Genomic DNA, 23,487 nt, shown 5'->3' with positions numbered 1-23,487 from the left:
AGCATGAGGTTGGCGTTGGGGTTGCTGGTTCCGGGGCCCGTAGGGCTCCACTTGATGGTGTAGATCTCTTTACTGTGGGCCTGCAGGTCGTGGACACACGCGTCCTGCTTCATACTCCAGATCTGGAACACAGAGACGGCCTCTCAGCAAAACCTTCCAGACCTCCACTCAGTCCTTCCATACCTCCGTAACTCAGTCCTTCCAGACCTCCGTAACTCAGTCCTTCATGACCGATGGCGATATTACCATCGGTTACACTGATCAGGCCTTCAACGTCATGCTGGTGTTTTGGTCAGGCTGAGTGAGTATCAATCAATCAATCAATCAAAGCTTTATTTGTATAGCGCATTTCATACCCAGAGGCAACACAATGCGCTTTACAGAGAACAAGGGAGGTGGGCATACGACCCACCCCTACATATTCAAGAGGGAAGCAAAAAAACAGTATCACCCGGGGGCCAGAAAAGTGAGCTGTAAAAATTCTTCCCTGACCCCTCTCAACAAGGCGATGGAGCAAGCTCCTGGAGTATGTTTGTCTACCGGCTAAGAACATTTAAAAAGCAATACATTACATTAAATTACATTTCAGAGTAAGAGAGGCTAAAAAAGCATCATAGGAGAGACATGGCAAATACTGGTGTGTTTGCTATGGCCCAGGCCTAAAGCCGGAAGTGGGCTGGTGTATGTCTGTGTATCTGAGTATCTGAGCTTGTGCTCAAGATGTGGTATTCATCACACTTTCATTGGTATTAAAGAAAACATGAAGGCATGATCAAGTGAATAACTGATTGCATGTAAATAATTCATTGGTAACCATGACTCCGTAGCCATGAGGGAGAGATGACAGGTTCTGGTCTCTCTCACCTTGAGGGAGAAATGACAGGTTCTGGTCTCTCTCACCTTGAGGGTCATGTCGTCCGAGCAGGAGGCCAGCAGGTTACCAGTAGGATCCCATTTGATTGCATTGACTTCATTCTGGAGGGGAGGAAGAGGTGTTATCAGGAGATGCACACACACACACACACACACACACACACACACTCACACACTCACTCACACACAAACTCACTCTCTCTCTCACACACACACGCACACACACACAAACTCAATCACTCACATCCACATACTCACTCACTCACTCACTCACTCACTCACTCACACACACACACACACACACACACACACTCACACACACACACACACACACACACACACACACACACACACACACACACACACACACACACACACTCACACCAACATACAAACACACTCACTCACTCACTCACTCACTCACACACAAACACTCACACCAACATACATACAAACACACTCACTCACTCACTCACTCACTCACTCACTCACTCACTCACTCACACACAAATCCAAAGCACACTCACTCACTCACACGCACACACACACACACACAGATGGTAGAGTGTACTCACTGTGTGTCCCTGGAATGTCTTGATGGGCCGGTCCTGACCCAGCTTGCAGACGTGGATGCACATGTCCGTGCTGCAGGAAGCGAACGTGTTGTTGCTCTGCCAGTCCACGTCCAGCGCTGGAGCTGCAGGACAGGAAGGACCATCAACACACAGGTGACCAACACACATGTGGTCAGGAATACACAGGTGGTCAGGAATACACAGGTGGTCAGGAATATCCAGGTGACCAACACACAGGTGGTCAGTACCCAGGTGATCAACACACAGGTGGGCAGGAATACCCAGGTGACCAACACACAGGTGATCAGGAATACCCAGGTGATCAGTACCCATGTGGTCAGTACCCAGGTGATCAGTACCCATGTGGTCAGTACCCAGGTGATCCACACACAGGTGGTCAGGAATACCCAGGTGACCAACACACAGGTGATCAAGTATACAAGTTGTCAGTAATGATTAGATGATCAATACTGTCAGTTAGAGTAGCACACTACTGTCTGTATACTAGCAGCCTGTCTGTTAGAGTAGCACACTACTGTCTGTATACTAGCAGCCTGTCAGTTAGAGTAGCACACTACTGTCTGTATACTAGCAGCCTGTCAGTTAGAGTAGCACACTACTGTCTGTACACTAGCAGCCTGTCTGTTAGAGTAGCACACTACTGCCTGTATACTAGCAGCCTGTTAGAGTAGCACACTACTGCCTGTATACTAGCAGCCTGTCAGTTAGAGTAGCACACTACTGCCTGTATACTAGCAGCCTGTCAGTTAGAGTAGCACACTACTGTCTGTATATTAGCAGCCTGTCAGTTAAGACTACTAGCAGCCTGTCAGTTAGACCAGCATCTTATCAGTCTATACACTAGCAGCCTGTCGGTTAGACTAGCAGCCTGTCAGACTAGCATCCTATCGGTCTGTACACTAGCAGCCTGTCAGACTAGCATCCTATCGGTCTGTACACTAGCAGCCTGTCCGTTAGACTAGCATCCTATCAGTCTGTAGCCGGGTATGACCATCCCGATCTAGCGAGCTCACTGCTTCGCTCCGCAATATGGGTCTGGCCTTCGCCCCATAGAGAGCGATTATTTGGGCGGGGGTACTTGCCTTGACAGACAAACACCTTCAGCCAATCAGCGTTTTATCAGCACTTATAGCTGCGTTTATTCTTCTAACGTTAACGTTACCACTCGTTGCTTCGGGAGCTGCCATGTTTGTTTAGCAAGCGGCAGGGACACGAACCAATCAGGGGCTGCTTTCCACTGTGGGGCGGGACAGCAGTTAAAACGCAGTCCCTGATTGGCCCGGTATGGTCTGGATTTTGGCATAATGGCTCTGGAGGAGGCGAAGGCCTGACCGTTCTGCGTTAGCGAAACAGAATGTGAGCTAGCGAGAACGGGATGGTGGTACCAGGCTAATCAGTCTGTACGCTAGCAGCCTGTCAGTTAGATTAGCAGCCTGTCAGTGGAGCTCACCAGAGTGGAAGGGGAACTGCTGCTTGGCTTCGCCTGTGTGAGCGTCCCAAATGATTGTAGTCTGGAGAGAAACACACACACACAATCAAAAACGACTTCTCAGGGGAAAAACAATAATAATCCCGACAGGTTAGGAGATTTATTCAGAGTATCGAGCAGACGGAATGAGAGCCGCTAGGAAAGAACATTTCAATGTTCCTCCGGTAACCAAATTACTCTGCGAGCCAGGAAGGAAACAAAAACACATTATATGTATTTTTAGAATATAAATGTCACCTTGTCAACACCGGCACTAAGAATGAAGTTGCCTTTCTTGTTCCACTTCAACGCGAAGATGGGGCCTTTATGTTGGCCTAGTGTACTGGCCAGGTTACCTGGGAGACACAGAGGTCATACTGTAGGTCAAAGATCACGACTGTATAATAATGAAATGGCAGAGAGAGAAGGATAAAGGACTGACCATCTTTTGTCCATATCCTGGCGAAGCCGTCGTAGGATCCGGTGGCTAGTAGCGTGCCCTCACTCTGTCACAGAGGAAAGAAGAGAATCAACATGGTATATTGTTTATAATGGTTGAAAGTTGGTGTGTGTGTTTGTGTGTGGTACGGTACATAGTTGTTGGGTGTGTGTGTGTATGTGTGTGTATGCGTGGTCATGCTTGATTTATGGTGGCCACAGTGTGTGTGTGTGTAGGTGTGGTCATGAATGGTGTGAAATGCGTTAATTGTAGCTTGTGTGTGTGTGTGTGTGTGTGTGGTTGATAGTTGCTGGGTGTGTATGTGTGTGTGTGTGGTCATGCATGGTGTGAATGCATTAATTGTAGCTATAGTGTGTGTCATGTATGTATGAGTGTAGGTGTAGTCACGTATGTATGAGTGTAGGTGTAGTCAAGTATGGTGTGAATGTGTTAATTAGAGATTGGACCGATCCAGTATCAGGATCAGGCTCCGATCCAGACGTGGTTGACGGATCGGGTATCTGTCTGAGGTCGCCGATCCACCTACCGATCCAGATGAAGTGAAAAAGCTCTGGTATTCATTCATCCAATCATAGGCTACAATTCACATTTCCTCAGTCCAGTGTCTGGTTCACCAAACTAGCCTACCTTTCACACCGTTTGCTTACAGTATATTTGTAAACGTTTAGTGCGAAAACAATCGTTTAAAATAGTTTGCAAAGAACGAGTGAAAGTGAAAGTCTTGAGTTGCATGCTTGCTCTAGCTGGTTACACTAGACCAGGGGTGTCAAACTCTGGCCCGCGGGCCAAATTTGGCCCGCAGTGTAATTATATTTGGCCCGCGAGGCAATACCAAATGACTACTAGAGCTGGCCCGCCAGTATTATACAGCGCATTCACCGCTAATACTACAAATCCCATAATGCTCTGCTGTTGTTTTGGCACGTCAATCAAGACAGGACCCAGAAACGCCCTCTCTTCTGTGACAGTAGTCATAGCAATCTCATACTACAACTGTAACCGTGTTACCCCTTCTTAAAAATGGCGAAAAGAAAGGCAGAAAACAGAAGCTTTACGTTATGTAACATCTCACTGTGATAGAGACACCTGTGTTGACCTAGCCGGCCGCTGTGTTTGCTCTGTTCCTGTTCATTCAATCCTGTCTGCTTTCTTGCCGGCCTGTCTGCCTGCCTGTCTGTCTGTCTGCATGCTGGCTGTCTGTCTGTCTGCCTGGCTGTAGGACAGTCAGGGTTTTACAAGCTTCTCTACTGAGCAGATGGAGCACCAACACTTGTGTCTGAGGGTGTATTCACATATGTTAGTGCACACCATTGATGCGCACCAAAAGCGAAAGTGATAAGTGCATATTCAATGTTAAAGCAAAACTTGTTTGGGTCCATATTAAAATTTTCATTTGTTCAATGTTGGCCCGCGACTTTGTTCAAGTTTTACATTTTGGCCCACTGTGTATTTGAGTTTGACACCCCTGCACTAGACGATGGCGGAGGATTTCCAAAAGCAAATGCGCCTATTTGGCAATATTTTGGATTTAAACCCAATGCTAATAGGACACCTGATAACATTAATGAGGCAATCTGTAAACTAGAGCCATTTCTCCCTCCCTCTTGTGTCATAGTGAAATATGACACCGTTGCTCTACTGAGGCTGAGACCTGTTGCACATGCAGAGTGAGTGGCAGGAGAGCAGACAGGGGGTCTCATCCCAAACTTATATTTTAGGCTACTTTTTATTTGATGAAAGTGAGAAAATGAATATAGACTAAGTAGGATTCAAGGATTCTTTCATTGTTAGGCCTACATCCAGTATACAAGTATGTTGGGTAAAATTCATTATTTAGTATGATTATTTAGTATGTATTTATTATGATTAATCATTATGTTTTGGCTCCTCAACAAGATAATATATTCTAATAATAAAAACAGTTCAATGCAGTACAGTAGCAATACCGTAAGAATATGTTGTGTGCAAAGTGTATAAAGTGATGGTTAATGATAATAATTAATTAAGTTAATGATAAATAATTATTCAAGAAAAAAGACCGCTGGTATCGGATCGGTATCGGCAGATATCCAAATTCTGTTATCGGAATCGGATCGGAACTGAAAAAAAGTGGATCGGTGTATCTCTAGTGTGAATTGTAGCTAGTGTGTGTGTGGTTGATAGTTGCTGTGTGTGTGTGTGTGTGTGTGTGCGTGTGTGTGGGTGTGGTCATGCGTGGTGTGAATGTGTTAATTGTAACTACAGTGTCCGTGTGTGTGTCTCACATTCCAGTCTAGCGAGGTGACGTCCTTGTTGCTAGGGACGTCCTGTCCTCCCTCTCGTATGCAGTGTCTGAGGACCAGCTGGGTGGAGGGGGACGTGCTGTTCTCACTCAGGTTCCAGATACGAGCTGTAGAATCACCTGATCTGAGGTGGGGGGGGCACATAGTCACACACCGCTCAGAGAGAGGGAGGGAGAGGGAGGGGGAGAGAGGGAGGGAGAGAGAGAAAGGGAGAGGGAGGGAGGGAAAGAGAGAGTGAAGGAGGGAGAGAGAGGGAGGGAAAGAGAGAGAGAGAGAAAGGGAGAGGGAGTGAGGGAAAGAGAGAGAGGGAGGGAGAGAGAGGGAGGAAGAGAGAGAGAAAGGGAGAGGGAGGGAGGGAAAGAGAGAGAGGGAGGGAGGGAGAAGGAGGGAAAGAGAGAGAGAGAGAGGGAGAGAGAGGGAGGGAGAGAGAGAGAGAGGGAGGAAGAGAGAGAGAAAGGGAGAGGGAGGGAGGGAAAGAGAGAGAGAGGGAGGGAGGGAGAGAGAGGAGGGCAGAGAAAGAGGGGGAGAGGTGGGGGGTGGGGGTGAGAGAGATGGGAAGAGGAGAGACAGAGAGGGAGAGAGAGAGAGGGAGGAAGAGAGAGAAAGGGAGAGGGAGGGAGGGAAAGAGAGAGAGAGAGGGACTGAGAGAAGGTGTGACTAACCCGGAGGCCAGCAGGTCGCTGACGGGGTTCCAGGCGCAGATGAAGACCTCGGACTCGTGGCCTCTCAGGACCATGGCCTTGTTCTGGGGGATCTCCACGTCCATGTCAACCTCCATCATGTCTGTGTGGTTGTCTGGGAAACACACACACACACTCCCGTCAGCGCCATCCTCTCAGGCTGACGTGGCTTGGACCCCAACTGCCTGTGAGGGGGTACCCAGTAGAGATGAGACCGATCCAGTATCAGGATCGGGCTCCGATCCAGACGCGGTTGACGGATCGGGTGTCTGTCTGAGGTCGCCGATCCATTTACTGATCCAGATGAAGTGAAAAAGCTCCGGTATTCATTCATCCAATCATAGACTACAATTCACATTTCCCTCAGTCCAGCGTCTAGTTCACCAAACTAGCCTACCTTTCACACCGTTTGCTTATGTTTGCAAACATTTGGTGTGAAAGCAAACGTTATACTGAAAAAAGTTTTAAATAATTTGTAAAGAAAGTTAGTGAGTGAAAGTGAAAGTCTTGAGTTGCATGCTTGCTCTAGCTGGTTACACTAGACGATGGCGGAGGATTTCCAAAAGCAAATGCGCCTATTTGGCAATATTTCAGATTTAAACCCAATGCTAATAGGAGACCTGATAACATTAATGAGGCAATCTGTAAACTAGAGCCCTTTCTCCCTCTCCTTAGTGAAATATGACACCGTTGCTCTACTGAGGCTGAGGCCTGTTGCACATGCAGAGTGAGTGACAGGAGAGCAGACAGGGGGTCTCATCCCAAGCTTATATTTTAGGCTACAATTTACTTTTTATTTGATGAAAGTGAGCGCTGATATGAGAAAATGAATATATAGACTAAGTAGGATTCAAGGATTCTTTCATTGTTAGGCCTACATCCAAACAAGTAGCCATATGTTGAGTAAAATTGATGAGTAAAATTATAATGTTTTGGCTCCTCAACAACAAGATACGCGATATCCTAATAATAATAACAGTTAAATGCAGCAGTAGCAATACAGTAAGAATATGGTGTGTATAAAGTGTATGTTAATGATAATAATTAATTAAGTTAATGATAATAATTATTCAAGAAAAAAGAACGCTGGTATCGGTATCGGATCGGTATCGGCAGATATCCAGATTCTGGTATCGGAATCGGATCGGAACTGAAAAAAAGTGGATGGGTGCATCTCTAGTAAGGGGACTCATTACAAGTGAACACACCGAAACTGGAGAGGGCGCTATGAGACCACCTGCTAGGGCAGTCAGGCGGAACTTGTCTTAACAGACAAAAGATGAAGGGTACTAGAAGTGTACCAGTGTGGACTCACTAGCTAAGTGTACCAGGAATGTACCAGTGTGGACCCACTAAGTGTACTAGAAGTGTACCAGTGTGGTCTCACTAGCTAAGTGTACTAGAAGTGTACTAGTGTGGACTCACTAGCTAAGTGTAATAGAAGTGTACCAGTGTGGACTCACTAGCTAAGTGTACTAGACGTGTACCAGTGTGGACCCACTAGCTAAGTGTACCAGGAATGTACCAGTGTGGACCCACTAAGTGTACTAGAAGTGTACCAGTGTGGTCTCACTAGCTAAGTGTACTAGAAGTGTACCAGTGTGGACCCACTAGCTAAGTGTACTAGAAGTGTACCAGTGTGGACTCACTAGCTAAGTGTACTAGAAGTGTACTAGTGTGGACTCACTAGCTAAGTGTAATAGAAGTGTACCAGTGTGGACTCACTAGCTAAGTGTACTAGACGTGTACCAGTGTGGACTCACTAGCTAAGTGTACTAGACGTGTACCAGTGTGGACTCACTAGCTAAGTGTACTAGAAGTGTGGACTCACTAGCTAAGGGGTGCGCTCCGTTCTCCTCTCCGTTGGCGGTGTTGTCCCCGTTCTTGGGGTTGCCCTGCATGTTGGCGGTGGAGGCGGGCGCCATGGTGGAGGACTGCTGCTGGGCCAGCTTGTCCCGGTACGCCTGCTGACGCGTCTGGACCACGTCCGGCATCACCGCGTCGATGAGCGACAGCGACTCGATCGGCCGGCCGTCGAACAGGGTGCCGTCCTGGAAGCAGGGAGGGGTAAGGGTTAATATCCCAGCTCTGCGTCACGTCACTGTTTATACCGGGGCATCCCAGTCACAATAAAGATAACATATCAATCCAACAGATAAGAAGCAAATGGATTACGTCGAGTGTGTACGCGTGCGTGTCTGTGTGCGTGCGTGTTTGCGTGTGTGCGTTTGCGTGTGTGTGCTGTGTGTGTGTTTGCGTGTGTGTGCTGTGTGTGTGTTTGCGTGTGTGTGTGTGTGTGTGTGTTTGCGTGTGTGCGTTTGTGTGTGTGTGTGTGTTTGCGTGCGTGTGTGTGTGTGTGTGTGTGCGTTTGCGTGTGTGCGCTGTGTGTGTGTTTGCGTGCGTGTGTGTGTTTGCGTGTGTGTGTGTGCTGTGTGTGTGTTTGCGTGCGTGTGTGTGTGCCTGTGTGTGTTTGCGTGCGTGTCTGTGTGTGTGTGCTGTGTGTGTGTGTGTTTGCGTGTGCGTGCGTGTGCTGTGTGTGTGTTTGCGTGTGTGTGTGTGTGTGTGTTTGCGTGTGTGCGTGTGTGTGTGTTTGTGTGCGTTTGCGTGTGTGTGCTGTGTGTGTGTGTGCGTGCGTGTGTGTGTGTGCACCTCGTTGATGCTGACTTCAGCCTCCACATACTGCAGGCCCTTCTGGATGATGGAGATTAGGGCAGCAGGGGGCACCAGGGCTCCGTTGATGTTGGACTGGCTGATGTGGCTCTCGATACCGAACGTGAACGCTGAGTGGGAGAACCCTGGAGGAGGGGGGGCGTAACATGTCAGGGAGGGGGGGGGCGGAGTCCCAAACCACAGATCGAATGCTGTTTTTGAGCAGTGTCATGTTCATGTTACAATCAGCATGTGTAAAACTCGGGGGGGGGGGGGGATGGACTCCTCTCGGTCCGTGTCACTACACCACCATATACATTTTTTCATATATCTAATCGAATTAAGTTCTTCTTTTTTTTTTTACTATTGTTTACGTTCAGAAGCTCTTATTACCTGGTTGTGGAAGATAAATTATCTGTAGTGACTACCTGAGGTGCAGCAATGCTATTCAGACACACTCCTCAGGGACAAGCTGATCCATTGTGTTGGGATGTTGTTAGGCTGTTATCTCAGGGGTGTTACGAGCCTACCTGACTCCTGTAGGTATCTCTAGGTATCTCTAGGTGATCTGATTATGTTGGGATGTTGTTAGGCTGTTATCTCACGGGTGTTACGAGCCTACCTGACTCCTGTAGGTATCTCTAGGTATCTCTAGGTGATCTGAATATGTTGGGATGTTGTTAGGCTGTTATCTCAGGGGTGTTACGAGCCTACCTGACTCCTGTAGGTATCTCTAGGTATCTCTAGGTGATCTGATTATGTTGGGATGTTGTTAGGCTGTTATCTCAAGGGTGTTATGAGCCTACCTGACTCCTGTAGGTATCTCTAGGTATCTCTATGTGATCTGATTATGTTGGGATGTTGTTAGGCTGGTATCTCAGGGGTGTTACGAGCCTACCTGACTCCTGTAGGTATCTCTAGGTGATCTGATTGTGTTGGGATGTTGTTAGGCTGGTATCTCAGGGGTGTTACGAGCCTACCTGACTCCTGTAGGTATCTCTAGGTGATCTGATTATGTTGGGATGTTGTTAGGCTGTTATCTCAAGGGTGTTACGAGCCTACCTGACTCCTGTAGGTATCTCTAGGTATCTCTATGTGATCTGATTATGTTGTGGTGTTGTTAGGGGTGTTATCTGAGGGGTGTTGCAAGCCTACCTGACTCCTGTAGGTATCTGTACACCAGGAAGTTGACCTCATCACTGCTTATGCTCATCTTTACACCTGGTTACACCATGAGGTCAGCAGCACACTGGACACTGGCCTGGAGGGAGGGAGAGAGAGAGAGGGGGATGGGCGAGAGAGAGAAAGACAGGGAGAAGGGAGAGAGAGGGGGGCAGGCGAGAGAGAGAAAGACAGGGAGGGAGAGAGAGGGGGGCGGGCAAGAGAGAGAAAGACAAGGGAGGGAGGGAGAGAGAAAGACAGATAGGGAGGGAGGGAGAGAGCGAGAGACGGGGAGGGAGAGAGAGACAGGGAGGGAGGGAGAGAGAAAGACAGGGGAGGGAGGGAGAGAGAAAGACAGATAGGGAGGGAGGGAGAGAGCGAGAGACGGGGAGGGAGAGAGAGACAGAGAGAGGGAGGGAGGGAGAAAAAGAGAGTATTTATTTCAAACCCCGAGCACATATTTCCATGCCTCGGACAGTGCGGCGCTCAGAGCTGCGCGCCTGGAACAGACCTCCCCTGAGGGTCTCTGACACATTTAGCTGTGTGTGGAAGGAAGTATTTCCTCACAGAGGTGTGTGTGTACACCTCTCTCTCTCACACACACACACACACACACATAAAGTTACACACACAGTATGCAGCCGGATAGGGTTCTCGGTCAGGGGTTGGACTATGTGTGTGTGTGTGTGTGTGTGTGTGTGTGTGTGGGGGGGAGGGGGCTTGGGGACGCTATGTCCTCTGTCCCCCTGTTGCTGCTAGTGACCACTCCTGGGCTGAGCTGTACTTCTCTGGCCTGGTTACACTTCATCAACCATGACACCAGGAACCTGTCCAACACGGCACAATTAGTCTGAAATATGTATTCTGAATGACCTTTTCTCAACTAGCAGTTTTCTATTTAAATGGCTGTGGTTCGATGTCGGGGAGGCTGGAATGAGCTGAGACCAGCGCCTTGGGCTGACTTCACCCTAGAGAAACAGTTGTCAACAGCACTACTGTATGTTCTCCATAACAATGTGCAGTACCCAGGGCCAACCATGCCACTGCAGTGGCGCTGTTGAGTCATAAACGAGGCCAGGATCTCCTGTTTGTTCAAAGTGGGGGATGGGAGAGAGAGTGAGAGAGAGAGAGAGAGAGAGAGAGAGGGGAGAGAGAGAGAGAGAGAGAGAGAGAGAGGGGGGGAGAGAGAGAAAGAGAGAGAGAGAGAGGGGGAGAGAGAGAGAGAGAGAGAGGGAGAGAGAGAGAGAGAGAGAGGGGGAGAGAGAGAGAGAGAGAGAGAGAGATAGAGAGAGGGAGAGAGAGAGAGAGAGAGAGAGAGAGAGAGGGAGAGAGAGAGAGAGAGAGAGATAGAAAGACAGCTAGCCACAGCCTGGATCAGCACCTCTGAGGGTCTCAGGAGGCCCTGATATAGAAAATCAGAGCCAATACTATCATCAGACATGTTCCTCACCACTGGTGCCAAAGACTGACACTCTGGAATCGCAGGCAAAGACCGTAATCATTATTGTCTGTTAGAATTTAGAATTAAAGTTAATTTAATTTATGGAATCACAAACCGCTGGGTGGGTTTATGACGGCGAGGGGTGGTTGGATTTAGCATGTGATAGACATTTTTTCAGATGTTTGCACCAATCACCTGCCAAGTAGTTTTGAAAGTCCCTGCCCTTTTCCAAACAGCTTCCAATGGAGAGTTCCCAGATGGCCATATGGCGCGTCAGATTAGGTAATCATATTTGTCTGTTAGAATTTAGTCAACATACGCAACACCCAATAAGATGCTAGCTCAGATCATTCTGTGTTTACCTGGAAGGATATAGCTCAGTTGGTAGAGCGGGTCGTTCAGTGATCGTAGGGTCGGTGGTTCGAATCCCGGCTCCTCCTGACTACCTGTCGAAGTGTCCTTGGGCAAGACACTGAACCCCAAATTGCTCCCAATGAGCAGGCAAGCGCCTTGCATGCCAGCTGCCGCCATTGGTGTGTGAATGGCGCTCCGGGCCAGTGTAACAACTGGATGGGGAGCGCGTTACAAATCTCGACGCAGGTTGGAATTCGGAACCAGACCCACAACCCACAATTTATACGTCAGCTCTTTTTCCGGAGCTCAACGCTCAGGGACCACCAACCCTGCCCTGCGTTCACCGTCACCTCCTTAAGATAGTGCAGTCACAGGGGAAAAAACCCTGCTTGAAGCCATTAACCAACCGTATAGTACAGGCCAAGGCCTTAATGGTGGGTGGAGAAGCTAGTTTTTCCAACCACATGTGTGTGTTCTTAATTACAAGCAGGTCCTTTAACTAGCCTATAACCTGCATTATCTGCTGAACAATCCCAATAACAGCACACTTGGACACATTAAAGCTACCAGGCTGCCCGAACTGTAAAACACTCTAGCTGGCATTGCTCTTACTGTAAACACACTCTAGTACCCATACCACATGCCCTAGCTTCCATCTAGAACTACGTACTGTAAACACGATAAATAATTACTGTAAAACATACTTTAGCTGCCATCCAGAACTAGTTACTGTAGAACGCACTCAGACTGCCGAGCAGAACGACAGATAGGCCTCCTGTCGTCTCCACCCTCCCAAAAAGGAAACCAGATCTGAGAAGAAGACATCTGGCTTTTAGAAACGAGTACATTCTCATTTCTCATGTCAAAACATTGCATAAGCATGTCGACAAATACTTTTAAAAGGGTTTGTAAAGGATTTACTCGTTGTTCTGGCTGGAGACCCCTCTGAAATAAGCCCATTCAGAACCCTGTTTGAATCCCAAAGGAAATGGTCCTCAAAGCGACACTTTATGGTCCAGATTAGCAGCTTTTTTTTTTAAAGATTGTGAGGAGATCCTATCTTAATGGAAGATAATCAAGGTAGCCTACTTGAGATTGCGGGATAGTTTTCAACTACGTTGTGCATTACATATAAACAGTTCCATATTGGAGTCCCATGTTGTTATTGGGGTTTTTTGCGCACAACAAATGTGTTGTAGGATGTCGTTTGGTTTGTGCAAACCCCGAAAGAATTCTAAACTGCGTTTTCTACTCTAACAGAGCACTGGGGATGGTCATGCCTTTTTCATAGCCATGTCTCAGGCATGAGGCACAGGTCTATTTTGAGAGTGCTGTGCACAGCTGTGGAGGGAGGGAGGGAGGGAGGGAGAGAGGGAGAGAGAGAGGGAGTGAATATCTCAGTTTCCCTTCCTGTTAAATACATCTGCTGCTCCGCCTCAGTCTGCCTCGGGCGAGCAATATCACCATGCATAGATTCACAACAAGAGCAGCGATATGGAATGGAACAACGTCACTGAGACGTTGAGGTCTGGTCATTATGTCAACCTTACAACAGTTGGTCTAGAGACTCAAAAACATTACAGCAAACCACACCTGACTCACTGACTGGCAGCCAGTTCATCTATTGTTTCACTGAGCGCGTCTAATACGCCACACACACAAACACACAAAAACACACGTTAACCTCTGCCCTACAGATATGGCTACTGTGACTGTGAGTTGTTCAACCACATTCAGGAAACTCCCTAGTAGACAGTGGGCTGACTACCTGGGACTGCATTCTCACCAGTAGAGACAGTACATGTGTAACTACTCCATCACTCCCCTGAGGGGAACAGGCCTACACTCAGTGCCTTTGGGCCCCATGGTTACAAAATGTATACTGTAAAGAAAAACAGCAGTAAAAAAAAAACTGTAGCTGCAGCATAAGGTTGAACCCCCCCCCCCCCCCCCCCCCAAACCTATTAAATGACTGCAGAGCCATCTGACTATTAAAACAGATATCAGAGCCAATGCCGCCGGAAGACTCCGGAGGGAGAGAGAATGAGCTGGGTTGATTACAACCACATGCTAGCTAGCAGCCTGGATGTGTCCCTGCAGATTGAGATAGATTGGGGGAGGGGGAGGCTAGACTACACCGCTTGTGATGTAATACCCCGAAGAACCAGGCAGATACAAAGGGACTGACTGGTCATTTAGATTGGCCTATATAGTTTCAGAGACCAACCTGTGCCAGTTTTGCACAATAAAAATATCTGACCAGCCTGCACATTCCATTTTCCATTAGCCTCTCATTGCTCACAGCCCTGACAGTAGTCAAGAGGTGTGAAGCAGTCTTCCAATGAAAGCAGGTTTGGGGAAAAAAAAGAATCAGAATGCAGCCTTGTGCTACATTGCAACATTGCAAACTGACAGAAACTCAAATGGGACTATTAGGCTACATGTTCTTTTGAAAAGCTAGAAAATGTGTCTGTCACCCCCCACACCCACCCCTCAACCGCCCAGCCCGGTATTCTGAGGTGGCAGATGGCTCTAGTACGCATGTTAGCATGTGTGTGTCTGCCGTGTCAACTCGCTGGTCTATTTAGTCACTGGGCGCAAGGAGCCACATGAGCCACTGCATTCATCCCGCTGGTGCAGCAGCTAGGGTAGCTAGTGTCAACAAGCTAGCTGGCTAGGGCTAGTTAACCAACAGCAACCAGCTAGGGCAGCTCAACAAGCTAGGTGGCTAGGGCTAGGCAACCAACAGCAACCAGCTAGGGCAGCTCAACAAGCTAGGTGGCTAGGGCTAGGCAACCAACAGCAACAAGCTAGGGCAGCTCAACAAGCTAGCTGGCTAGCTAGGGCTAGGCAACCAACAGCAACCAGCTAGGACAGCTAGTGTCAACAGGCTAGCTGGCTAGCTAGCCAACCAACAGCATACCACCGTCTGAATAGCTCGACTAGCTAGTAACATAGGGCACTATGATTTCACAAACACGTGGCTTAAGTGCAGAAATATTGATTTGAGCAATTTGGAATCTGTGACAAACACAAGCATGTTCAGATACTTTAATTGTTGATGTCATTTTTAACAATTCTTTAAACACCATATTAACTCAGTTTAGCTCCACTTGAAACATCATGAAAAAAGGAAAAAGCTTTTTATTTTTATTTTTTTAATCTAAATCTGAAGAAATAACATTTTGGGAATTTTGAAAAAATAACAGTTTTTGTAACAGTCCAGTGTAGCTGTATACTTGTATATTGTGTAACTCACTAGCTATTTAACTTCATCCTCTTTTTCGCATATCTGCAATTTGCACATTAAATATTCTTGAGCCATCCCAATTCACTAGGAGAAGCGCTTAGCTCATGGCCCATAATGTGTAATATTGCAGCAAGTGGCCAGACATTTAATACATTTTCAATTTGTATTTTTCTTCACCTTTAAATAGGCTGTTGTTCATGAAATCGGGATATTGTACTCCTGTTTAAGAAAGCTTACTGTATCTGACAAGTTAAAATTCCAAACTTAAAATGGCTATATGTGGCTATACTGCTCAGGGCAGTAGCACTAGTAACAGGCAAACCAGCCAGTTAGCAAACCAGGAATATCAGTGCTGATAGCCATGATTGTGTAGGCCAGTTCTGGACTTCTTCACACCTTGATAGGCACCGTTTGTAAGTGTGTGAGGAGTCCTCACTGTGGGGATCCCACTAACACTCTGTCATTCCCATGCTCTGTCACTCCTACACAGGTATGTCTGTCTGTCTGTCTGTCTCTCTCTCTCTCTCTCTCTCTCTCTCTCTCTCACGTCACAAACAGAGAGGTTACTTTGGGACAAGTTGCTCTGTGTAGGTGTGAAATGTCTATGCTTAAGACAGATTGGAGCTAAACCGATGCACCAAAGAGCCTGAGGTAGTACTCTGTGGTATTTGGAGAGCAGGTCATGCAGTAAAACAGAACACCCTGTGATTTATATTAAAGAAACAGACCTAGCTTAGATTTTTTTATTCAGTTTAATAGGGGTTGGCTCTCACAAATACCTTCACACTAAGAAATGAATGCTCTCGGCCATATTCAATATTTTTCTCTTGATGTTATTGCTGTGTGTTGTTTTTCATTAGTGTTGTTTTTCATCAACAGGAGGCAATCCCGCCAAGGCATTTAGCCACATTTATCTCAACCAACAGACCAATCAGGAACGTCTCTGATATCCAGTCAGGACAATACATACATAATTTCCTCTAATGGTGAACCATGCAAATATTACATTTTCCTCCTCTGAGTTCAACTTCCTGTTGCAACAGGAAACACCAGTTATCCAGACCAATCACCCGATGCTTTATGCTTCCTGGTCTAATAGCATGATGGACATTAAGCTTCAGGCTGAAGACCTAACAGTACAGCAAGTCACCAAGCCAGAGAACGCCATGATGCTGATCAGTATGGAAAAAGAGTTGAGTGCTGAAGAAAAAACAAGAACATCACCTCACAACGAAAAACAGCTAACCCCTCCAAACCTCTAACCTCCCCCATAGCGAAAGCTGGCATCAGACATTATGTACTTAGCAAGCGAAACACCGGCTGCGATTGTGATTCAACGGTTGATTCATGTAGCTAGCATCCACAGAACACTCACCACAGCAGTAAGTCTGTCCTCTCCACCGGTCTGTTCAGCAGGGGTGTAGTCCCAGGCTCTCAGCACCTGCAGAACACACAGAAATGCTTAGACATGTGGTCATGAACTGACAAAGATACATCATAATCACAACAGTAGAGAAGAGCAAACTCAAAGATTTAGAGACCAGAATCTATATCTGATAGTAGTGAGCTTAGCTATTACTTAATATCTAGATTCCTACACGAACACGAGTCCCACTAGGTCTGGCCTACACCTGCAAAGACATCTGCTCAATCTTTAGTTCCCTTGGGCAAGGCACTTAACCCTAACACTAGCTCATAGATCAAGTCACTTTGGATAAAAGTGTCTGTTAAATGACAAAAAATGTCAGCAATTCAGTGTTTTAACTGAGGAAAACACGACACACCTCTAAATCCTGGCCAGAAAACCCAAGAAAAGCATAACGTGAGTGATACATTAAGCTAAGTAAACCAAGACACGTTTGTTTGGAGGTCCAGGCCTACAGGCTGTAGGCCACACCGAGGGGAACAGACAGCAAGAACGCTCAAATTGTCTGTGATTGTGAAATGTGTTCTCAGTCACAAACCAATAAGCATTATTGATTACCCATTAATGGAATAGGTAACTTCCAAAACAAGGTAAGGCTTAAGCCTTGTTAGGTCATTAGTACACCTCAATCCAATCTAGATTTCCACGAATGCCCCCGAAACACAGTCTGCTCTCTTTCAAGAGAAACGGTGACGTTAACATTCTGTACCTGTACGTAGCTCTGACAGTGGAATCAAGTTTCACGGCCTAAGCATGGGCTTTCTTCAAGGAAAGCCTTAACTGACAGTCACCTCTGCCTCTGTTTGCTAGCAGCGTTACATCTGGCTTATGGGACTGTCTGTGGACTCCAACAGAATAAGGCCCCATTCAATAAGCAGCAGAGGGATGTTCTGCATATCCCCACAGACACGGGCCCATAAATCAACCGTCAGAGCATGATAGCAGCGACTACGGTATTATTGCTTCAGGTGTTATGGCAGCACCTTGATTGATGGCTTCAGGAAAGGTTAACTTCTGATGGGGTTTAAATTATCTGCTTACCATGTGACTGACTGTCATTCAGATGACTGGCAATGGCAAGAGTACTTCTTCACCCTTGGGATAAACAAGACAAAGACTGTTAAGGGCAGCTCCGCACAACAGACTGATCACACTGGCTGAAAACGTGTCATTCCTCACTGACACCAATGGGTACCAACATTCCTGGGCAGGGTAAAGAATTGTGCGCAATAACATGTTATAGGTGCTGCTTGCACATGTATAATAGTATTGTAACAATTAATAATGGATATGATGTGATACATAATTTAGCAGTTTTTGGTCCTCCTATAGCTCTAAGATACATAGTGGTTTAAGAGGCTGGTCTGTCAGCTTGGCATGTCTTATAGTAGGGTTTCTGGTAAATTTTTGGTAAATTTCCAGAAACTTTATGGAAATTTACCATGAGAAGTTAAGGGTGGGAATTTTTGAAATGTTTACCTTTTTGTAGCCTATAACAGCTTTTTGCTGCAACTTTTTATTTTATTTTATTAATTTATTTTAGGATTTTAGCCCATTTTCATCCAATTTGGTAGACAACTGACCCTGTCCTAATGTCGCAACCGTAATTCCGACACCAGAAAGGGTTGCTGTTGTGTGACGAATTCTCAAGCGGAGATTAAACTAACCACCCTCGGGGAGCGGTGGCCCAATAGGCCCCTCCCTCTGGGATCCGGCCATACTCAGATCTGGTGAGACCACCGGACCCTGGTGGGCAGCTGCACCGGAACACGATGCATTAGACCGCTACCCCACCACAGACCCCTATAACAGGGAACTTAGATGTAGCCTAGTTGAGGAAAACAAAACATCAAAAGCAATTCTAGATCTTGCAGCATGATCTTGGTTAAAACAACCCGATTCAATGCAAATTCAGTTGAATTTCAACTCTGCACTGTGCATTCATCCATCACATGTGCAGTTCATTCTTCCATCACATGCACAGCTAATTCCTAGCATCCTGCACACTAAGAGGGCTGTAGAATCCATTAAAGTTCTACTCACAAACAGATCAAAAAGTCAAAAATGACATTTTTAAAATCTGTCTTAGAAATGTTTGCCTGCATGTCTCCTATGACAAAACAAAATATAAATGCAGGTGGTGTAAATAACCCCAAAATTCCCAGTTCATTCTTTTTAATTCACGTTAATTCCCATAAATTAACATTAATTCCCCTGGAAAGTTTGAATTTTCACAGAATTTTCCACTTTGAATATTCACAGAATTTTGCAACCCTATCCTCTAGTCGCAGTGACTAATGAGTACGCCTATTCTGGAACTCCTCGATCCCTCGCCTCCTGCTTCATCATAGTAGAGACTGAGCCGCTGTGGGGGCTTGAATTACACTGTGTACCCGTGCTGGAGACAGTCAGGGAGCTAGTCAGGTGAGTCGCAGAGCTAGACTGGCCCTGAAAAGGAGGAAACGGACACCTCTGCGCCATGTACGAATCCCGTCAGCCAATGGCAGAGGGCCTGGATCAAGATTTATCTGGGGGTGTTTTATGCAACAAGCGTGAAAGTGAGTCATAATTCTAAAATGACTATTTACCTGATTCTCGTATTCGGGAAGTAGGCCAGAGCATATGGTCGCTCTCTCTATCATATGTGGAATCATATCAACAAAGAATTGTCTATGTTGTCAGAGTCATGCTCAGGTTCAAATCAATCACCATTCATTCCTCTTGGTGGAGATTAGCCTGTAGCCTGGACTAAACACCGAGGGTTTCCAGATGATCCAAAACGTCCGAGAGCAACAATACCCTCGGGATATAATGAAACAGATGCAACTCTGATACAATGACTAGTCTATAAAAAGAAACCTCTTGGAAGCCATCAAAACAAGCTATGATCCCCTTATAACACAAGCTATGATTCCCTAACACAAGCATTATGAAGCTTGTAATAGGAAACAGTGGCCCTGCCTTCAGATTAGCCCTTCTTCAGATGAAACAACTGGGGCCAGGAAGCTAAATCGCTAACAATAAAACCAATCACAAACACATCAACTCATGTTCAGCCCATATTGATCAACCAGCTCAAGTCCAGCCCATATTGATCTCATGATATTTGTGTGAAATGCAGCCATTGGATTTCATAATTCCACACGGGAATATGCTTCTAAACTCTGACTCCGTCCTCTAGCGTAGAGATCTCCATCTCAATGGGACTTGCCCTGATAAATGGAGAATAAATACGGTCAGAATAATGGGATGGTTTTGCTTTAATCCAAGACGACTCGGGTTCCATCTCAACATGTTCCATGCTGTGGAACATAGGCTGCAGTTTCACGTACAGCACCACTGTCATATCTCACACGCACTCTTTGAAAAAAGGGGTTGTAAAAGGTTTCTACTGAGAGAACGGAGTCTTGTTGGGGTTTTCAGAGATTTCCCACAGGAGCGACTGACAAATAGATAAATAATGTCTGACAACTTCCCTGGAATTTATGTGAATTATTGGTAGTAAAGCCAACACTTGATTTTCTCAGAGGTGGTCATCTCAAGTTTTTAAAGTCGCACAGAAACGGCCATTTGAGATCATCTAACTTCCGTAGTTTGACGTATTTCCGACGCAAACAAGCTATGAGGGTGGGACATATGTTTAGAGGAATTTGATTGGAACATGTGGACGGGTTTTAAGAACTTTAGACAGATTCGATAGATGGATAGCGTTGATTGACGGGTGGATGTCGTGAGATTATTGGCCTAAAATCTAAGGTACCTTGTCGTCATTGCACGTGACCTACCGTTTTCCAGGAAGTAAGAAATGATATACTTTGATATAAGATTACAACAACAAAAAATTGGCATACATCGTTGAATAGGTGAACACTATGACCAATTATGTGAACCAAAATGGGACAGAATGCTTTTTTAATTTCTGTGCGACTTTAAACCTTTATAATTCACATTGGCTGCTCAAAGTTCCAGATTCAAAATTGTGCTTACATGATTTCCATGTCCTGTCTCTAGGCCGAAGCCTCCCCCATATTGCCAGACTGCCCATCACTTTTCCCTTATATAGTTTGAGGTTAGATAATGAGGCCCCTTTTGCCGACGTACGCCGTTTATAGAAGGAGGGACCTGCTCTTCTCGCCACCGGGCTTTGCAACACTGCACATTTACATTTCTTGTCATAATTTATGATTGTAGTTTAAACACGGCTTACTCTCCTGTAGTGCCTCGGTATAGAACCTTTCAGGCTACAAGACATATGAGAAGTATGTTTCTGTGTAGCAGCAATGCGATTACTCTGTAGGGTAACAGCCCCCGTTTAAGACTTCCCAGGCTGCCACCTGTTTACAGCCTACAGGAACTGGATATTCCTTTGAAAGAAGCTTGTTTCACTCTTAACTACAGCACTACTATCGGGGAAAAGACAGGTGTAGTAAAACGAACAAACGCGGTTACTCTTGTAGTTGCCCACACCATATTCAAATTCTTGTTTCACACGATGCTTCCACATTTGCTTGGTAAGCGTTTGTATATGTTTGTTGTTAGGCAACACATACCTGCTCTTCCAACAGTGTTGACAACAAAACCAGTTTGACGTAAAGCGAGGCAATGCCGTTTGTGTGACTGCAGCACAGAGCAGGGCTCGAACACGGGACTTCAAAGACCTGGCCTTGTAAAAGTAGGAGGACCAGAGCCCGGAGCTCAGAGGCAATCTACAGAATGTTGAACTTGACCCCAGGGGTCACACACACACACGCACACACACACACACACACGCACACACACAAACACAAACATGTGACTGGGGAGAGCTGTGGACACACACACACACAAACAGGACTAATGAGTTGCTATTCCTAGCAGACTGAATCCCTGTCCCTTGCTTCTGGGTAAACTAACTAAAGACTAGAGTTCAGACTACTACACTGCTACGTATGGGGTGGCCAGTTCCACCACATATTTTGACCGGAGAGAGAGCTTGATCTGAGGGCTACACAGAGATACACACACCATCTGTAGCCTGTGTGAAACGCCTCTGGTCAAAAGTGTGTCAAGATTTGACAACTCCTTATCATTATTTACAACCAAGGCGATGGGGCTTCTGATCCCTGACTCAGTCTATCCTTATTGGGAATAGGCGCCATGCCAACAGAACAAAAACGCAGCGCTGAAATGAATGAAAATATGGACTTGGCCTATGGAATCCAGTGACCGAGGCTTCCATCTTAAGCGTCTCTCTCTGGTGTGTAGGCCTGGTATTGTTCCTCCTGGCAGTGGGTCAGGTAGACAGACCCTACCATGGCACTGTAGCTCTCCCTCCCCTCCCCCACACGTTCAGCAGACACACACACACACACACACACAGAGCACCAGTTACATAACTGTGCCTCTCCACCACACACTAGGGCCCTTGGTCAGAGGGAGACTGTGATTACACTACCAGCCCATAATTATTTTTCAAAGCAGATAAGTCCGACATCACGTCAATGGTTTTGTATCTTTGGAGACAAACGCATAGTTGTGGAAATGGTACCACAAAGACAAACAGTACAACTGTCATTAAACTGCTGAACTGACTGACTGAACATTCTCCATGTATCCTATTTTTGTGACCTCAGTGTTAACCAATAACAAACGCCTTCTTAGCAACAGCATAATGCAACACAGACTAAATTCAATGTTCTGTGATTATTTAATATAAATACATCTTAGTGATTTATAATGTACATAAGTTGTTCTTTAAATAGTTTCCACTGGTCATTGTTTACTGGCTGGGTGACATTGTGTCAGAGCTGAGCTGGCTACAGTAGCCAGGCTGGTGGCGGTGTGATTCTGGGTTCCCCTCCCCCACACCCTGGCTCTCAAACTGCCAGCTGCATGGCACAGTTGAAAGTGTCACATAATCTTTGATTTTGCTTGTAAAATAGACATAAAAGCATAAATAGACATGGATAGATGTAGGTTTATTAGTTAAAAGGTCTTGATACAAAGATAAATACTTCTTCCTGAGTAATGGTAAGCTATAGGAACAACTGTATTGCCTTTAGCCTATTGTAGCTTACAGTAATGAAGCAGTAGTTGGCTGGCTGGCTTTATAAATCAACATGTCTGATTTGTCAGAGTTAGTTTGAATTATATTATTTGACAGTCCTCACACAACTTGGCATAGTTATCTCTGCCACAAAGCAACAAAAGCCCTCTGAAGTTGTAGGAAGCAAGCTCTCAAAGCCACCGCGCGCGCGTGCGCGCACACACACGCGCACACACACACACACACACATTCATGCATAAGCGCGCGCGCGCCGCGCACACACACGCTGACGCTGCCCATCCCCCACCTTGTGAAATCATCCAAATAAACGTCCAAAACAGCTCAATAACTAGACAAAACGACCATTAAACGGTAGACATACACTAATGGGAGACGTGGTGTATTTTATACGAACAAATGCGCCGCGAAAAGCAAAGAAAACACTTACTTAAATGTCCAGATCACACAAGGGGTGCCTTCTCTCCTCTGCTCCTTATATGGAATCTCCTCCTCCTCCGCTATTCTCTATAATATAGTCACAATAAAGCGTTATAATACCAATCCGAGATAGCGACTTGGTAGATAAAATCCCAATTGAGCGATGTGTTTTGATTACATAAGTGTAGAAATTGTTAAATCCTTCTAAAAATCAGATAGAAGAGCACTTGGGGTACATTGTAAGGTTGCTTGCTAGTGGAGAAAGAGCCAAACCGTTCAGAACCAGCCAACGGCTTCAGACACTGAAACACCGAGGAGCGGACCAGCCAGGCGAAAATGAGGCAGGCCTTGGCAGTTCCCTCCGCAGCTCTCGAAGGCGTAGGA

General features: G+C 46.2%; 1 protein-coding gene across 1 annotated transcript; it reads right to left on the bottom strand.

Annotated features, from left to right (window-relative positions):
* Positions 1-2: 2 nt before the first annotated feature.
* On the bottom strand, positions 3-23,244 carry tbl1xr1a (TBL1X/Y related 1a; the record flags this gene model as incomplete). Its single annotated transcript, XM_084436163.1, has 14 exons — positions 23,114-23,244; positions 17,682-17,735; positions 16,590-16,655; positions 10,164-10,269; positions 9,009-9,154; positions 8,191-8,410; positions 6,342-6,474; positions 5,662-5,803; positions 3,380-3,443; positions 3,196-3,293; positions 2,920-2,980; positions 1,449-1,570; positions 901-975; positions 3-122 (listed from the first exon to the last, which is right to left on the bottom strand). Coding segments are annotated over exons 4-14 (1,239 nt in total), but the record flags the coding sequence as incomplete, so codon positions are not given.
* Positions 23,245-23,487: the final 243 nt, after the last annotated feature.

Source organism: Borostomias antarcticus, assembly GCF_949987555.1.
Source record: "Borostomias antarcticus genome assembly, chromosome: 3".
NCBI classification, from domain to species: Eukaryota; Metazoa; Chordata; class Actinopteri; order Stomiiformes; family Stomiidae; genus Borostomias; species Borostomias antarcticus.
The sequence above is the reverse complement of the archived record's forward strand: the minus strand, read 5'-3'. Positions and strand labels throughout refer to the sequence as shown.